At 48.3% G+C, this 16,327-nt stretch overlaps 2 protein-coding genes and 1 long non-coding RNA gene across 5 annotated transcripts in view; 1 reads left to right on the forward strand and 2 right to left on the reverse strand.

Moving 5' to 3' along the window:
• Positions 1-16,327, reverse strand: part of LOC311633529 — a 211,137-nt gene that overhangs the window by 96,011 nt on the left and 98,799 nt on the right. The gene's annotated exons all lie outside the window — the stretch shown is intronic.
• The window catches only part of OPA3 (outer mitochondrial membrane lipid metabolism regulator OPA3), a 115,909-nt gene that overhangs the window by 89,522 nt on the left and 10,060 nt on the right, over positions 1-16,327 (reverse strand). The window lies entirely within an intron of this gene.
• Positions 573-10,284, forward strand: LOC311633519 (uncharacterized protein). 2 transcript variants are annotated; one of them, XM_084906282.1, is made up of 4 exons: positions 573-1,410; positions 4,527-4,590; positions 5,416-5,493; positions 6,467-10,284. In XM_084906282.1, exons 2-4 carry the CDS (start codon positions 4,539-4,541, stop codon positions 6,676-6,678), a joined length of 342 nt encoding a protein of 113 aa, XP_084762408.1. In that variant the 5' UTR covers positions 573-1,410; positions 4,527-4,538; the 3' UTR covers positions 6,679-10,284. The 2 variants fall into 2 exon arrangements, with proteins under 2 accessions (XP_084762408.1, XP_084762409.1); XM_084906283.1 differs by lacking the exon at positions 573-1,410 and adding an exon at positions 2,481-2,604 and having other exon boundaries at positions 6,467-9,544.

A 16,327-nucleotide genomic window follows, 5' to 3' on the forward strand; every position in this document is an offset into this window, starting at 1 on the left:
GATTCTGGCCAGCAGTCAGGAAAGAGAAGCCCTGCTCGGGAGGGGAGGCCCTCTGAAGGGTCGCAGGAGCTCCCAGAGGCCAAGTCCCCGAGAAGCTGTCACGGCTCAATTGCCAGGCGCTTAGCTCCCTCTGCCCCCCACCCCCACCCCCCGCACTGTCACCCCGTCCACTTCCCAGGAGAAAGGGCGACCCCCTTTCTTTTTGAATCTTCCCAAAATGCAGCGTCAGGGCTGAGGCAGAGGGTGGCCTCCTGGATCCAAAGAAAGGGCAGCTGAAACGTGAGATGAGGTTAAGTGCCCGCGAACCCGTGAAAAGGGGGTAACGGGCCGCGGCTCCTAACTAGCCTCCCAGCCCGCGGAGGGAGCTGGCTGGCGCTCTCCATGGTGGGCTCAGAAACACGCCTTGGAAGCGGCTTAAGAGCCGACGGGGGCTGCAGGCCCTAAACTGCCCTGCCTAGCTGCTTTTGTGAAGGAAAATTTAAGCACTTTTGAGTCTTAAAAACCAAGGCAGGGCTGATGCTGAACCCTGACTCACTCCTGTCATAATAAATCTTCATCCGAGAGCACGGGTGCCCTGTCTAGCTTATTTGGAGATTAATTTCCAACATATTTTACTTCTTTGTTGTTAATCCTCACCTGAGGATATGTCTTCCACCGCTTTTCAGAGAGGATGGAAGGGAGGACAGGAGGGGAAGAGAAAGAGAAAGAAACAGACTGGTTGCTAATAACTGCCTCCCACACTCCCCCAAGGCCAAAGTTCCAACCATTGGACCACACTGACCAGGGCCAACATATTCTACTTTTTTATTTTTTGTTTTTGGTCTTCTTTAGTTTTTTTTTTTTTTTTTTTTTTTTTTTTTACTTTTAATGTTTAATACTTATTCATGAAAATATATGAAACTAGGAATGTTTTATATTATTTGTGCATTAGCAATAATTTTAAAAGTAATTCAATCCAGAAGAAAATATTTTAACATTTGGAATCTTATAGTCACAGGAAACTAAATAAAATTAAAAATTTAGTTTCTGTATATATTATGGTTGGTGATCCTAATTCATGAGGCAGAATTCTGTCCAGAGGGAGCTCCAAGCTAAGGTCAAGGACAAAGAGGGAGAATGTAAAATTTCCGACAGTAAAAGACAAAGAGGAAGACTGTACATTTTCTGAGAATAAGCGTTTCCTGAAAAAGAAGCTCGCCTACCAGTGACAAGACGGCCTTAGATCCTTTTTTTTCTTTCTGAAACGGGCACACTGACTGGCACGGAGTCACCAGAGCCGGCGGCGGCATCAGATGTGTCAAAGGAAGGACGCACCGCTCTGCTGGAATATGTCGATGTTCCCATCACAGATCATATCCTTTGCAACTACTTGAACTTTCAGAGTTTTGTCAACTTGAAAATGCACTAACAGTAAGTAATCTGCCTGTTGTTTTAAGGGGCGGGGGGGGGGGGGCTGTTTGTGGTCGGTGGGTGCTCGGACCGGGCACCTCTTTTGTGACATGGCAGCTGAGGAGACCGTGTTCACCAGGCCCAGGGAGAGCCCCAGGAAGGAGCCAGAGGGAGAGGATCGTCCTGGTCTGAGGGGTGGCGGGCAGGCTGGTCTGTGGTGCGCTGGAAGAGTGAGAGGCATACACCTCTTGTCAACTAGCGGAAGCCTACTGTGGACAGCAGGGTTTATCAATGAGGTGGAAAGATCGCGGCCTGACAGGCAGCCAATCAATGACACACAGACCTGTGTGTGAGTGTCTACCGAAAAGGGAACCTGCTACTCCACACAGAATGTGGCTCCACCACACCCAGGCTACCAGTTTTCTCTCTTTCCGCTTTCCCTTTCCCCATTCTCTTACCGTACATCAGATAACTGGTGTGTGTGCGCAGATTTGCATTTTAAAAAATTACATGGCCAATGGTGGGTTTTGAATGACTTGGTTTCTACTCACATGGTATTTCTCAAACAGGTGTTTTTGTTTTTGTTTTCATTCTTTTTTTTATTTTTATTAAGGCTTACATATCTTACCATTGCCCCCAAACGGGTTTGTTTTTTTTGGGGTTTTTTGCCGGATGTTTGTCATTTTCCATTTGTGGCTTGCTATAAGAGCAGTGGTTCCTTAACTTCCTTTTATGGTGACTTCATCTGTTTATCTATAAAAGAACCACGACTGCTTGCTGCAGCGTGCCTAGCCTGTGGGTGGGGTGGGGTGGGTGGAGAGGGGTAGGAGAGGAGTGGGGGGCTAGGGGCTGGTGGTGGCTACTGGGGATGGGGACCCTGCGCTGGCTTTGCCAGGCAGGCTGCCTGGCTGTTTCCTTGGGGCTTTCTGACCAGGGGGAGGCCTGGGGAGACCCTGAGGTTCCCATCTGAAAAGCGACCGAAAAGGGACTTCCTGACAAAGAAGCTCGCCTGCCAGTGCCAGGACGGCCTAGGGAGACCTGTGTGACGGGGGATTGGGTCCCAGGACACTCACTGCTTCCACAGGAGCTTAACACACCCGATTTTGTCGCATAAGGGGTAATGAAATCAGTGTAGTTGCACAGGTCAATTTATTTCTATTAAAAACATGATGGAGATACAATAGAAAATATGGAAGCCAATCTGCAGTAGTCAGGGTAAGTGTTGTTTCATAAAACTTTTGTTCTCGGGAGTGTGTGTGTGTGAATGAGTCATCAGAACACGGCTGAAAGGGTGAAAGCCATTGTCCTAGATGTGGGCTGGAATCCAGTGAGTCTACACTGCAGGGGTCCTCAAACTTTTTAAAGTGGGGGCCAGATCACGGTCCCTCAGAGAGCTGGAGGGCCGGACTATATGAACTACTAATTCCTACTGTAACACCTCGGCTGCGCTCACTGCCCAAAAAACCTGGCGGGCCGGATCAGACTCCTCTGCGGGCCGCATGTGGCCCGCGGGCCGTAGTTTGAAGACCCCTGGTCTACAGAGTGTTTTCAGGACACTGGCATCTTCCCAATCTTTCAAGTCCCAAACGCAGCGTCTCTCTGCATCCAGTCTCTAATTTTCTCTGTATGTCTTATACTTCTTTGATTATATTTATTCCTGGGTCTTGATATTTTTGACATGATTATTTATAGCATTCTACATTCCATTTTCAATTTGGTTGGGGCTGGTATATAAAATACAATGGAGTTATGGAAATGATTTTCTATCCAGAGACCTCACTAAATTCATTCTTTTTTATCTTTTTAACAAAGTATAATTTTCATGAAGTACACATTTGGTGCAGAGCTAGATAATTTTGTAATATGTAATCATCGCCTACGTCAAGATCTAGAACATTCTAGCACTCTGAATGGCGTCTGCCCTCAAGCTCTCTTCATCTGCACCCCAAAACCACTCTCACAATAGAGAAGTGTCTGTAAGTCCTCGTCTGCTTCTCCATGAAGATCCTCACACTCCCTCAGTCTTCTTTTGTTCAAATTCTGTCCGTGCCATCTTTGTGTTCCTGTGTTTCAGCAGCCCGTTCCATTATTTGGATACCCAGTCTGTCCCTCCATAGTCTGGTGAAGAGCACTCATTTGGGATGTCAGAGGTAGAAAGCCTTTTCAGGAGTGAACTTGTGAGCAGCGGCTGGAGAGCAGCCTCGGAGCACAGCCTGGGAGCCAGCGCTGTGGTTGTCCTTGGGATGTGAGAACACCAGAGCTACTCCTTTGTGCTGCTTCCCAGGTTCCCAGGGAAGTTCTAGAAAGTACAGGGGGCTGCTTTCAGCAAGGTGTGTGCATGCATGTGCGCGTGCATGCGCTGCACTTGTCACCTGAGGAGGAATGATGTACAAAAAGTGCCCCGATCTTAAGCTCAGCTGCATGACTTTTTACATTTGCATATGCTACGGTTCCCAGTTAGGGACAATTTTGCTCCCTGTCAGGAGCACCTCCCCAGTTTTGACAACCAAAACGTCCTCATACGTTGCCCATGTCCCCAGGTAGGAAGGGAGTGGGGCTCGCTCCACGTGCATATGTAACTGCATCGTTTACTGAAATGACCATCCTTGCCTCACTGAGCTGCAGGGGTACCTTTGTTAGAAATCAACATACATACTACTTACTAGATAATTACACACCCATTCCTCACCAGCCCAGGATGGTGTAAGGGTGCTCAATATGGCATAACTGGTAATAGGATTGTTTAATTTCTGAGAGGGGAGTGTTGCTGGGAGGAGAGTAAAAGCACGAAATGTTTATCTTCCATATTAGAAAGTCAACAGGTAATAAAAAAAAGGGGGGGGGGTCTTTAAGAACTAGGAGTATACACGCCTTACTTAGAAATAAGGTGGCAGCCCTAGCTGGTTTGGCTCAGGGAATAAAGTGTAAGCCTTCAGTCTGAAGGGTCCCGGGTTCAATTCCGGTCAGGGCACATTGCAGGCTCGATCCTCAGTAGGGGGCGTGCAGGAGGCAGCTGATCAATGATTCTCTCTCATCATTGATATTTCTCTCTCTCTCTCTCCCCCTTCCCCTCTGAAATCAATTTTTAAAAATATTAAAATAATAATAATAATAATATGGCAAATGTCCCCAAACAGCCGGGAGAGCCAATGGAACCAAGAGCCTGCTCTACTTGGAGGTCCTGGCTACTCACCTACTCAGGTACTGCACCCAGGACCCTGCACCCAGCCCCCTCTATACTCAACCCTCACCCAGCCCCCTGTGCACCCAGCCCTCACCCAGCCCCCTGTGCACCCAGCCCTCACCCAGCCCCCTCTGCACCCAGCCCTCACCCAGGATCCCCTGCACCCAGCCCTCACCCAGCCCCCTCTGTACCCAGCCCTCACCCAGGGTCCCCTGCACCCAGCCCTCACCCAGCCCCCTCTGTACCCAGCCCTCACCCAGGATCCCCTGCACCCAGCCCTCACCCAGCCCCCTCTGTACCCAGCCCTCACCCAGGGTCCCCTGCACCCAGCCCTCACCCAGGGTCCCCTGCACCCAGCCCTCACCCAGGGTCCCCTGCACCCAGCCCTCACCCAGCCCCCTCTGCACCCAGCCCTCACCCAGCCCCCTCTGCACCCAGCCCTCACCCAGGATCCCCTGCACCCAGCCCTCACCCAGGGTCCCCTGCACCCAGCCCTCACCCAGCCCCCTCTGCACTCAGCCCTCACCCAGCCCCCTCTGCACCCAGCTCTCACCCAGCCCCCTCTGCACTCAGCCCTCACCCAGCCCCCTCTGCACCCAGCCCTCACCGAGGGTCCCCTGCACCCAGCCCTCACCCAGCCCCCTGTGCACCCAGCCCTCACCCAGCCCCCTCTGCACCCAGCCCTCACCGAGGGTCCCCTGCACCCAGCCCTCACCCAGGGTCCCCTGCACCCAGCCCTCACCCAGCCCCCTCTGCACCCAGCCCTCACCCAGGGTCCCCTGCACCCAGCCCTCACCCAGGGTCCCCTGCACCCAGCCCTCACTCTCCTCTCTCCCTCGAAGCCTTCTGCCTCCTATCGTGGCCATTCTTTAATGGAATGTCTGTGCCTACTTCGCCCTCCTGGAGCCAAGAAGCCAGAGGTGAGAATGGGTGAGGATTCCGGAGGGAGGCAAATAAGCGAGTGGGCTGGCGGTAACAGCCTTCCAAGTGGGAGGTTTTACTTCAGGTCTCCAGGCTTAAGTGGCAACATCAATTTGCTGTGTTATGACCATTATTTCTTTCTTTCTTTTTTAAAAAAAATGTTTTTATTGATTTTAGAGAGGAAGAGAGATAGAAACCTCAATGATGAGAGCGAATCATTGATCGGCTGCCTCCTGCATGCCTCTTACTGGGGATCAAGCCTGCAACCCGAGCATATGCCCTTGTTTGGAATCGAACCCGGGACCTTTCAGTGCGCAGGCCGACGCTCTATCCACTGAGCCAAGCCGGCTAGGGCCAGCATTTCTTTAAAGAAAAAAAAAAATTAAGTACATATTGTATAATTCCATTTATAAAAATTCTAGAAAATGCAAACCTCTAGCAGACCAGTGGTTGCCTGGGGATCTGGAGGAGGGATGGCTGGGATTACAGGAGAAGTGAAGATACTTTGGGGGTAATGGACATGTCCATCTAGATTAGGGGTGTCGAACTCAATCAGAGAAGGGGCCAAAATCTAAAATCCAGCCTAAATCGCGGGCCGAATGGTTTACTGAACAGTCATAAACTGACAATGTCATAAACTGACAGCGGAGTGCAGTGATGACAGCGCGGTGCGGGCCACATTGCAAGGCCTGGCGGGCTGGATTTGGCCCGCGGGCCTTGTGTTTGACACATGTGATCTAGATTATGGGGAAGGTGTGGGTGGCTGCGTCTATCAAAACCTACCAGATTGTATATTTAAATAAACGGGACAGACAGGAAGGAAGCGAAGGAGGAGGCAGCTGGTGAGTGAAAGGCATCACAGGAGATAAGGGGCAGTCCCCAGGAGGGAGATGAGAGCTGAGCTAGAGTGAGGAGGGGAGGAGGGACCCACGCTGCCCAGGCTGGGCCCGCTGAGCTGTTTCTGGTCCCCAGGCAAGGTCCAGGCGGAGGCTGGGAGGCGCTGTGGCCAGGAGCTCCTGGACCCGGAGGACAGCAAGTGGAGCTGCTGCGGGCCGCACTCCCCCTTCCATCGAGGCTCCCAGCGCTGCTGCTCCACCTACATGAAGGAGTTCCGGGTCATCCCCAAGGATGACAGCAAGTCAGAATACGAGGACTGCAGGGCCTACACCACGAGGGACCTCTAGGCTCCGGAAGGCAGGCCTCCCATCCCGCCTCCCCAGCACCGGCCCTTCCCTAAGCCTTCACCGTGGGGCCTGGGGGTTACCCAGTGGCCCCTTCTTTCCGCAGGTTCCCGCGGTGTGAGGTTAGGATGTACCTCCTATTTCTGGGCCTCAGGCTCCAAACAGCCTGAATCAGAGAGGCTTCCGGCTGGCCGGGGGAAAGGACGATGGCCAGGGGCCAGGGGAGACGGGCCTGCAGGCCTGGACCCCTCCCAGAGTGCTCCTTGGGCCAGGGGAGATTTCTTTCTGTTAACAAGTGAGCAGGCTGAGCAGAAGGCCCAGGTTGCTCAGCTCACCCCACAGCGATGCAGGAACTCTCTGTACCTTCTTCCTGGCAATTCTCCTGAGCTGCGGCCTCTCCCCGGGGTCCTCCCAGCCCCTGAGAGGCCACAGTTCCAAGGGGTGGAAAGCTGGGCATTCAGGGTGAGAAGGGGGAAAGCCACCTTCCAGAAGGTTCCCAGTTCGTGCACAGGACAGTGCCTGTGACTGGGCCTTCCTGTATCACGAGGCTGCAATGCTCTAAAGCAGTGTTTCCCATCGTGGGGCACAGGCCCCACAGGGGGGCAATTGGATTTAGGGGGGCAATTCGAGAATGAGTTATTAACAGTGAATTTTTTGCATTTCTTATGGTTCTAGGGATTTCATATATAGTATATAAACATATATTGTGAAATATTTATGCATTTCAGTTCTCTTATGTTTTGAAACTTTATTTGCTATTTTTTCATATTACTTCATTTTTTTTTTTTTTTTTAACAATTTCTTCATGATTTCTTCCTCAGTCCTTCAACTGTCCTTTTGTTCTTTTATTTTTCCCTTTCATGGATGCCTTGTTCTTTGGAAGCTTGTTTAGACCAAGTTCATGGTCTTTTAGGCTTCCTCCATGTGAATAGGAGCTCACTTTTTTTTTTAATTAATTAATTTTTTTTCTTCAGGAGCTCACTTTTTGAATAGTAAGAATTACATGCCACAGGGGCATCAGGATTTAGAGATGCTTAGGAGGGGCGTGGCCAAAGAAAGGTTGGGAACCGCTGCTCTAAGGGCTACTTCGCAGACTGCCCTGCCACACAGACCCCAGAGGTGAGCGAGTCAGCCAATGAGTGAGACAGGGCCCCAAACTGCACTTCCGGTTCTGCGGGCAAGGGTGGGTGGGCGGGGGATGCCCGGATTTTCCAAGTGAACTGCCAGTGTCTTATCACCAACTTCATGAGTGTCATGGCTTCTTGGCGCTTGGATGGCATTAGGTTGATATTAGGCTTTAACACACCATTGGAGTGGGCAGCCTCACAGGCAGCAGCTCCCCTGGGGGTCAGTTCTGTGGCGTCATCCCCAGGCCCAGCCAATAGCTCCTTTACCCAGCCCTTCCTGTGACTGCCAGCCTCAGCCCTGCACTAAGTGCCTCCTGCCTAATTTATTTTGAATCGCATAAAAAGTGAGAGAGAAGGATGGATGGGCAGAGGGCTGGACCAATGAATCCAAGTGTGATCAAGCAAATACAGTAAAATACTAACGGGCGTATCTCTGTGTGGGCATATGGCTGTGTGTCAGTGTAAAATCTTTCAATGTTGCTGTATGTTTGAGAATGTTCATAATAAAATGTTGAGGGGAAAATTCCTTCTTTCTTTTAAAAAAAAATCCTCACCCAAAGACATGCTCCTTGATTTGAGAGAGAGGGAGAGAGAGAACATTGATTGGTTGCCTTCTGTATATGCCCCAACCAGGGATTAAACCCGCAACCTGAGTACTAACTACCAAGGGGGAAATAGTAACTTTACAATAGGCAAACCTAAATACGTGACCAAGGTCAGCATGACCAGAGAGATAACACGTACTGAAGTCATGAGCCCCTCATGGGCACAACATCATTTCTGTGGTATTCTTGTCAAAAAGGGAGAACCTCTTTCCAATCAAGAGAGAGCATCAGACAAACGCAAATCGAAGGACATCTACAAAATAACTAACCAGGACTCTTCAGGAGGGTCAAGCTCACGAAAGACAAAGAAAGACTGAGAAACAGTCATGGACTAAAGAGGACAAAAGCTATTTGACAACAGTGAGACACAGGACTCTGGGGCAGAAAAAGACCCAGGTGGGGAACCTCTGAATGAGGTTTGCAGTTGCATTAATAGCTTTGCATGCATGTTCATTTCCGGGGTTCGCTCACTGTACTATTTATGATGCCATCACGGGGGAAGCTGAGTGACACATATACAGGAACTCTCTGCACTGTTTTCACAACATTCCAGTAAATCTAATCTTAGTTCAAAGAAAAAAGATAAAAACAGAAATTGCCTTCCGATGGCGAGACTGTGAGGAAGTGGGCCCCTCCCAAACCCTGCAGCTGCCTCCAGTCAGTAATTCTGCTTGGGGAAACTGATGCCAGATTTACCCCACAGGTGTGAAAGGCTTGCTCTCCTGGACCGTTAATCCTGCAGCACCTTTTATTCTATGCAATAAAGAGGGAATATGTTAATTTACCCTCACACTGTTGCAAAGATGGCGATGCCCACAGCCAATAAGGAGGGAATATGCTAATTGCTGCCCCACCCTCAAAGATGGTAGCGCCCACAGCCAATAAGGAGGGAATATGCTAATTGACTGCCATGCCCTCAAAGATGGCAGTGCCAAGTCACATCAGCCCTGCCCGGGTGGCAGGCACATGACAAGGCCAGGCCTTGTCCGCCAGAGTCCGCCAGTCCCCTCAGCCCTCCAGCCGCCCAGGGCCAGCCCAAGGTGCAGGCAAGCTTCCAATAGCAGCTGCCCAGCCACCCAGGGCTGGCTTGAGGCGCAAGCAAGTCTTGGATGGCAGCTGCCCAGCCAACACTCAAAGTGCAGGCAAGCCTCAGATGGCAGCTGCCCAGCAGCCCAGGGCCTCCCAAGGCTCAGGTAATCAGGGCTGGCTGAGGCTTGCGCTGCCAGCAGTGGCAGCAGCAGAGGTGTGATGAGGTGTCACCTTCCTCTGATTACTGGGTTGCCTTCTGCCCTGAGGGCTCCCGGACTCTGAGAGGGGGCAGGCCGGGCAGAGAGACCCTCCGCTCCAGTGCATGAATTTTCATACACTGGGCCTCTAGTAATAACAATAAAAAAGCCAGGAGAGGCTCTGCAAGACTATCTAGTCTCATAAATTACAGTAATTCTGGCAGCAGCTGAAATAAAGAGTAAGGAAGGCGCTATGTGCGGACAGGCCACTCTCTCCAGGAAAGCACGGTCAGTGGAGGCAGGGAGGACTAGCACAATGTATACCTTTAGCTACATTCATAGAAACAAAAAAAGGGGGTGGGGTGGACTGAAATACATATTGGCATTTGCTTAGAAATGCAGCTTTTAAAAAACTTCCCCCCTAGAAAATATACAAATTGTGAACATAAAGGGACTACATACATGGCAGACCTGACAGGCTCAGTGGCCAAAAGTAACCGCACAGGATGGTCTGATCATAAATTCCTAGCTGGGCAGGTCATGATGGACAGTCACATCCCAGGGCCTAGTTTTTATTTTACTTTATTGTTTAAAGTATTACAATAGTAGTACATGTCTCCTCTTCTCCCCACTGACCTCCCCTGGCCTCCCATCCCCTGGCACAGTGAGCCACATATGGCTTGCGAGCCGCAGTTTGCCGCTCTGTTGAATTAGTCGACCACTGGGATAGGGGCTTAATCACAAGGAACAACAACAGCCTGTAATTATTGGAATGGAGAGTCTAGGTCAGTGGTCGGCAAACTCATTAGTCACAGAGCGGCAAAACGCATGAGGCTCGTGAGCCGCAGTTTGCCGACCACTGCCCTGGCACATGCCCTCACCCTAGCTTCTCTAGCAAACAAAGGTCAGTCTTTACCTTGAGTGAGTCTGTTGTTCTTATGCATCTCAGATAGCATTCCTTTGAAATGCCAGAGTAACTTTCTTTCCTGACAAGAGCACACGGACTGAACACCCCTTTGTTACCTGGTTGCCCACATCCCATCTCCAGTTACTACATGTGTTAAATGTTAACTGTCCTGTACCCACCAATGTGAAAGAAGTATGGACACCCCCCCCCCCCATCTTGTTTTATAGCCAATCGCTTTGCTTTCTCCCTCTTCCTCCATCTACCACCAATGGGTGTCATGTAACCCTCCTCACATTTTCTCCCTTGACTCTAACTTTACAACATGAACTGCAAAACCTCCATTTTCTGGAGAATCTTGTCCATCTGTTAAGATCTTGCTTCCACACATCTTCAGTTTGGCTCAAATAAACTGTCAAATTTTTCTACAGGTTTGAATGTTCTTTTGTAGACATGTAAGTCCCTACCTCACACCTAACATCCAAAATAAATTCCAGATGCATCAAAGACTCAACGCACATACAAATGTAAGACTGTAAAATTATTATAAGAAAATATAAGATAAATCATTCATAATCTAGAAATAGTCTTTCCAAAGATGCCACAAAAGCTAAAAGTCATAAAAGAAAAGCTGAACACATTTGATTAAATTATTATTTTTTTAAAAAGGTGTTAGCCCTGGCAGGTTTGGCTCAGTGGATAGAGTGTCAGCCTATGGTCTGAAGGGCCCCGGATTCGATTCTGGTCAAGACACATGCCCGGGTGCAGGCTCAATCCCCAGTGGGGGGCATGCAGGAGGCAGCCGACCAATGATTCTCTTTCATCACTGATGTTTTTCTCTCTCTCTTCCTCTCTGAAATCAATAAAAAAATATATATATATTTTAAAGATACATCAACCAGCTCTTCTGTAACAGTGTTTGCATCATTCTTTGTTCTCCTTCAAATTCAAACTATATTTTACTCTCTCTATAAAATTTTATACTAACAGAACATATCTTTTAATGCTCAAATGTCCTATTATATTTTTCTGAAACAAAAAAAGTGTCTATAAATGAAAATTAAAATTTTCATTTCTTGTGACCAGTGATCAAGAATAAAGAAAAAAGAAAACATAAATTACCATTATTTAGAAATGAAAGAAAAGCCGAAACCGGTTTGGCTCAGTGGATAGAGCGTCGACCTGTGGACTGAAAGGTCCCAGTTCGATTCCGGTCAAGGGCATGTACCTTGGTTGCAGGCACATCCCAGTAGGGGGTGTGCAAGAGGCAGCTGATCGATGACTCTCTCTCATCGATGTTTTTAACTCTCTATCTCTCTCCCTTACTCTCTACAAAAAAAAAATCAATAAAATATATTAAAAAAAAAAAAAGTCTTTAAAAAAAAAAAAAGAAATGAAAGAAAAGACATCACTACATATCTTACAAATTAAAAAGATGCCAAAGGAATATTATAAACAACTTCACACCAATAAATTCAGTAACTTATATGAAATGACAAGTACCTTAAAAAACAATTTGTAAAAATTGACACAAAAAAGAAATAGAAAATCTGAATAGTCCTATAACTACTAAGGAAATTGACTCCATTATTGAAAACTACAAGCCTAAATGGGCATTTATGTCAAATACAATATTTAAGGGGAAAAAATCAATTTTATACAAAATCTTATAAAAAATAAAGGATGATGGAACATTTTCCCAAATGTTTATGAGATTAGCAAAACCATGATATTAAAACCCAACAAAGACACTAAAAGAAAAAAATTACAAAATATGTCACTTGTGACCACTGGAAAAACCTTTAGGAAAATATTAGCACATCAAAGTGGGAGTTATCTAGAAATATAAACTGGCTTAATATTCTTTTTAAAATTCAATCATTTTGCCATGGCCAGTGGTGCTCAGTGGTTTGAACGTGGGCCCTTGAGAAGGGTCTTGGGTTTTTTTTTGGTTTGTTTTTTTGGGGTTGTCTCAGGCTTGATTCCCATTCAAGGGTGCAATTATCTGGGTTATGGGGTTGTTCCTGGTACAGGCAGAGGCAACAAGTGATGTGTCTCTCTCACATCAGTGTTTCTCTCCCTCTCTCTCTCTCTCTCTCCCCTCCCTCCCTCCTTCCCTTCCTTCCACTCTCTATCTCCTTTCCACTCTAATTTAAAAAAAAATCCATACATATGAGCCTAACCAGTGGTCAAGGACAACAGGGGGGAGGGCATGTGTGGGGAGGTGTGGGGGATGGGAATGGGGAGATGAGGACAAATATGTGATACCTTAATCAATAAAGAAATTTAAAAATTAAAACAAAATCAATCATTTTAGTTCTTAGCAGAATTAGAATTGTGGTAAGCCAGCCTCCAAGATGGCCTCCAACAATCCCTGTCCCCTGGTATTCACACCCGTGTACAGTCCCTTCCTTCACGGTGTTACAGCTGGTCTGTACAACCAGTAATAGAATGCGGCACAAGTGCAGTATGTCACTCCCAAAATTACGTTGTCAAGACACCCTCACCCTCCTCTTCCGCCTTGGTCACTTCCTTCTTGGATCACTCTCTGCGGGGAGCCGGCTGCCAGGACGTGAGCAGCCTAAGGAGAGGTCCATGTGGAGAGCAACCGAGCCCTCCGCCAACAACCAGCAAAGAACGGGGACCTCTACAACCACCACACAGGGGCGCCACCGTGGCACGGAGCCTCCAGGGCCAGACTCTGGGCCAGGGCCACTCAGCAAAGCTGCTCCTGAATTCCTGGTTCTCAGGAACGGTGTTTACCATAAATGTTATTATCATAACCAAGTCTCATGACAAATGTCTATTTATTATCGCATGAAAAAGTACTCAGCATCACCATTCATCAGACAAAAGCAAATGAGGTGCCATCTTACACCACCTGGAATGGCTAAAATTTAACTATGAAAACACTAAATATTGGCAAGGATATGGAGCAACTGGAAACCATGTTGAAAATCCCTTTGGTAGTTCCTTATACAATTAAATATACCTTCACCCTGTAACCCAGAATTTTATACCCAGCACAAACAACAAAAAGTCGCCAGATCTTGGAGGTGGGTAGTCTAGGAGGGACCCAGCTGGACCAGCTCAAATGTGGTCATCAGGAATTTCTCAACCAAGTATCTGTAATGTTTAACTTTTCATTGATGCTTCACATACAGCAGACAAAAGCATTGACCATAAATGTATAATATGCTGAATTCACAAGCAACCCATCCATGCAGCCAGCTCCCAGATGGAAAACACCACTGGCCGCCAGCCTGGCCATCAGAGCAATGCTTTCCTTCGGCCACAGTGATTGGCTCAGGGATGGGGATGCGACACAAACTGGACCACTAAGACCAGCTTGGAAATTTGGGAGGAACTACTGGAAGGAGTCCCTCTCCGTGCCCTGGAGGCCCTGGGCAGGGAGCTAATCCCCTGGAATGTGAGCTTCACCAGAGCAGGGAGTTTTGTCTGTTTTGTTGACTATAAGTTAGTCACATTTCCTAGAACAGTTCTAGGCACTGAGTAAAGACTGGTTGGATTCTGTCCTTGATGGACAGAAGCATGCCCCTGTCCCAGAAAAGAATCCTCAGACCTGGAGAGACCAGCTCAGCTTAGGACCGATGGCGTCTGAGAATTGAAGAGGCACAAGGCAAGCAGCTAATAGGCTGTGCTTAGTGTGCTCTGGAGGAGGGCAGTCCTGGGTTCAAGTCCTGGCTCTGCTATTTACTTACTCTGTGACCTTAGGCAAGTTTCTCGACCTCTTGGCATCTCCATTTTCTGCTTTTCAGACCAGGATCTTGCCCTGGCCAGCTGCTGAGTGGTTAGAGTGTCGGCCCAAGGACTGAAGGGTTACAGATTCAATTTCCTGTCAAGGACACATACCTCAGTTGCAGGTTTGATCCCTGGCCCTGGTTGGTACACATGAGGGAGGTAACCAAACGATGTGTCTCTCTCATGTCGATATTTCTTTCTCTTTCCCTCCCTCCCACTCTATCTGAAAATCAATGGGAAAAATATCCTCGAGTAAAGATTACAACAACAATAAAAATAAAAAAAACAGGATCATAAACGCTGGCTTGCAGGGATGTAGCCACATTCAAGGCTTGTGCGTAAACTGGTGTCTATAGGAGACTCGGTTTGGCTGCCTGCAGAGACGAAACCGTGGGTGCAAACCGGAATTCGATCTCATTCAGCACGTGGGCGCCTCGGGCAGGTTACCTAACACCCCATTAAGGCAGTGCTAATGGCGGTAATCCACCTCAGGGATATGGTAAGGACAAGTTAGTTTATGTAAAGGCTACAGCAGCTTTAGGGCTTATGATGATTAACAATAATAAATCTTTACTGTATTATTTACTTTGTCATTAGACTCTGGAAGTGATATTTCACAGCCTGACCTCCCACAGAGCAAAGGAAGTACGTGACTCAGTCTCACCAATCAGCAGTGAGGAGTCTCCTGGGGGCTTCTGGGAAAATGTTTTCCTCCTTGAAGAGCTCTCTCATTTCCCTGTCCCCCCACCACCACGCACACACGTTCTCCCTCTGGAAACTGCGGTGTAAAGACGGACGCCCGGGGCCCTGGCAGCCCGTTGAGCCCTGAGGTAGAAGCAGAGACAGAAGAGCCCTCGGGTCCCGATGACATCACCAACCCACCAAGCCAGCCACAGAGCCTCCTTTCCCCAACAATAAACATCCTTTGATTTAAGGTTTGATTAAGATTTATTGGCTGGGTTTTCAGTTAGCCACAGATAAGCACAAGCTGATTTGTCTTGTTCCTTCTTTCACAATAAGCATATCATTACTTGGGTAAATTTAGTAAGTCCCCCCAAAATACTTCAGAGGAAAAACCCCAAGAGAAAAATAAAATTTTTTTTTAAAAATATATTTTATTGATTTTGTACAGAGAGGAAGGGAGAGAGATAGAGAGTTAGAAATATCGATGAGAGAGAGTCATCGATCAGCTGCCTCTTGCACATCCCCTACTGGGGATATGCCCGCAACCAAGGTACATGCCCTTGACCGGAATCGAACCCGGGACCCTTCAGTCCCCAAGCCGACGCTCTATCCATTGAGCCAAACCAGTCTCGGCAGAAAAATAAAATTTGATTTTAAAAAGAAGAGTTGAAAATTGACACGCTCAGCGAGGCGTGCAGAGCCCTCAGCAGAGGGCAGCTGCCATGGCTGCTGCTTATCAAGGGCGGGACCCGCGGGCCTACAAGCCGGAGGATGGTCCCTAGAGAGGGGCAGCCAGGGAGCTCTGAGCACGCCGCCAGTCATATGGGGGCTTAGCGGTCTGAAGTGGGGTCAGCAAGAGCTGAGCACCAGGAGAAGAGGAGCCAAGAAGCTGGAAGTGGGGGGAAGAGCCCATTTAGGGGCAGAGGCATCAGGGTAGCCAGGAGAGTCTGAGACGTTGGGGTAGGCCTCTGAGGAGCTGACCACGGAGTCTCAAGGAGGGGTGAGCAAAGAGGGTGGACAGGTGTTTCTTTGGGGCATCGGAAGCAAATATCAGAATTTCTGATTAAGTTTATATATTTTTAAAAATATATTTTATTGGTTTTTCACAGAGATAAAGGGAGAGGGATAGAGAGCTAGAAACATCGACCAGGTGCCTCCTGCACACCCCCCACTAGGGATGTGCCCGCCACCAATGTATATGCCCTTGACCGGAATCAAACCTGAGACCTTTCAGTCCGCAGACCGACGCTCTATCCACTGAGCCAAACCAATTTCAGCAAGTTTATATTTGGAAGAAGAAGAGAAAGAAAAAAAGAAGAGGAAAGGAAGGAAGGGAGGGAGGAA

Source organism: Pipistrellus hanaki (assembly GCF_964339955.1).
Source record: "Pipistrellus hanaki genome assembly, chromosome: 15".
In the NCBI taxonomy this organism is placed as follows: Eukaryota; Metazoa; Chordata; class Mammalia; order Chiroptera; family Vespertilionidae; genus Pipistrellus; species Pipistrellus hanaki.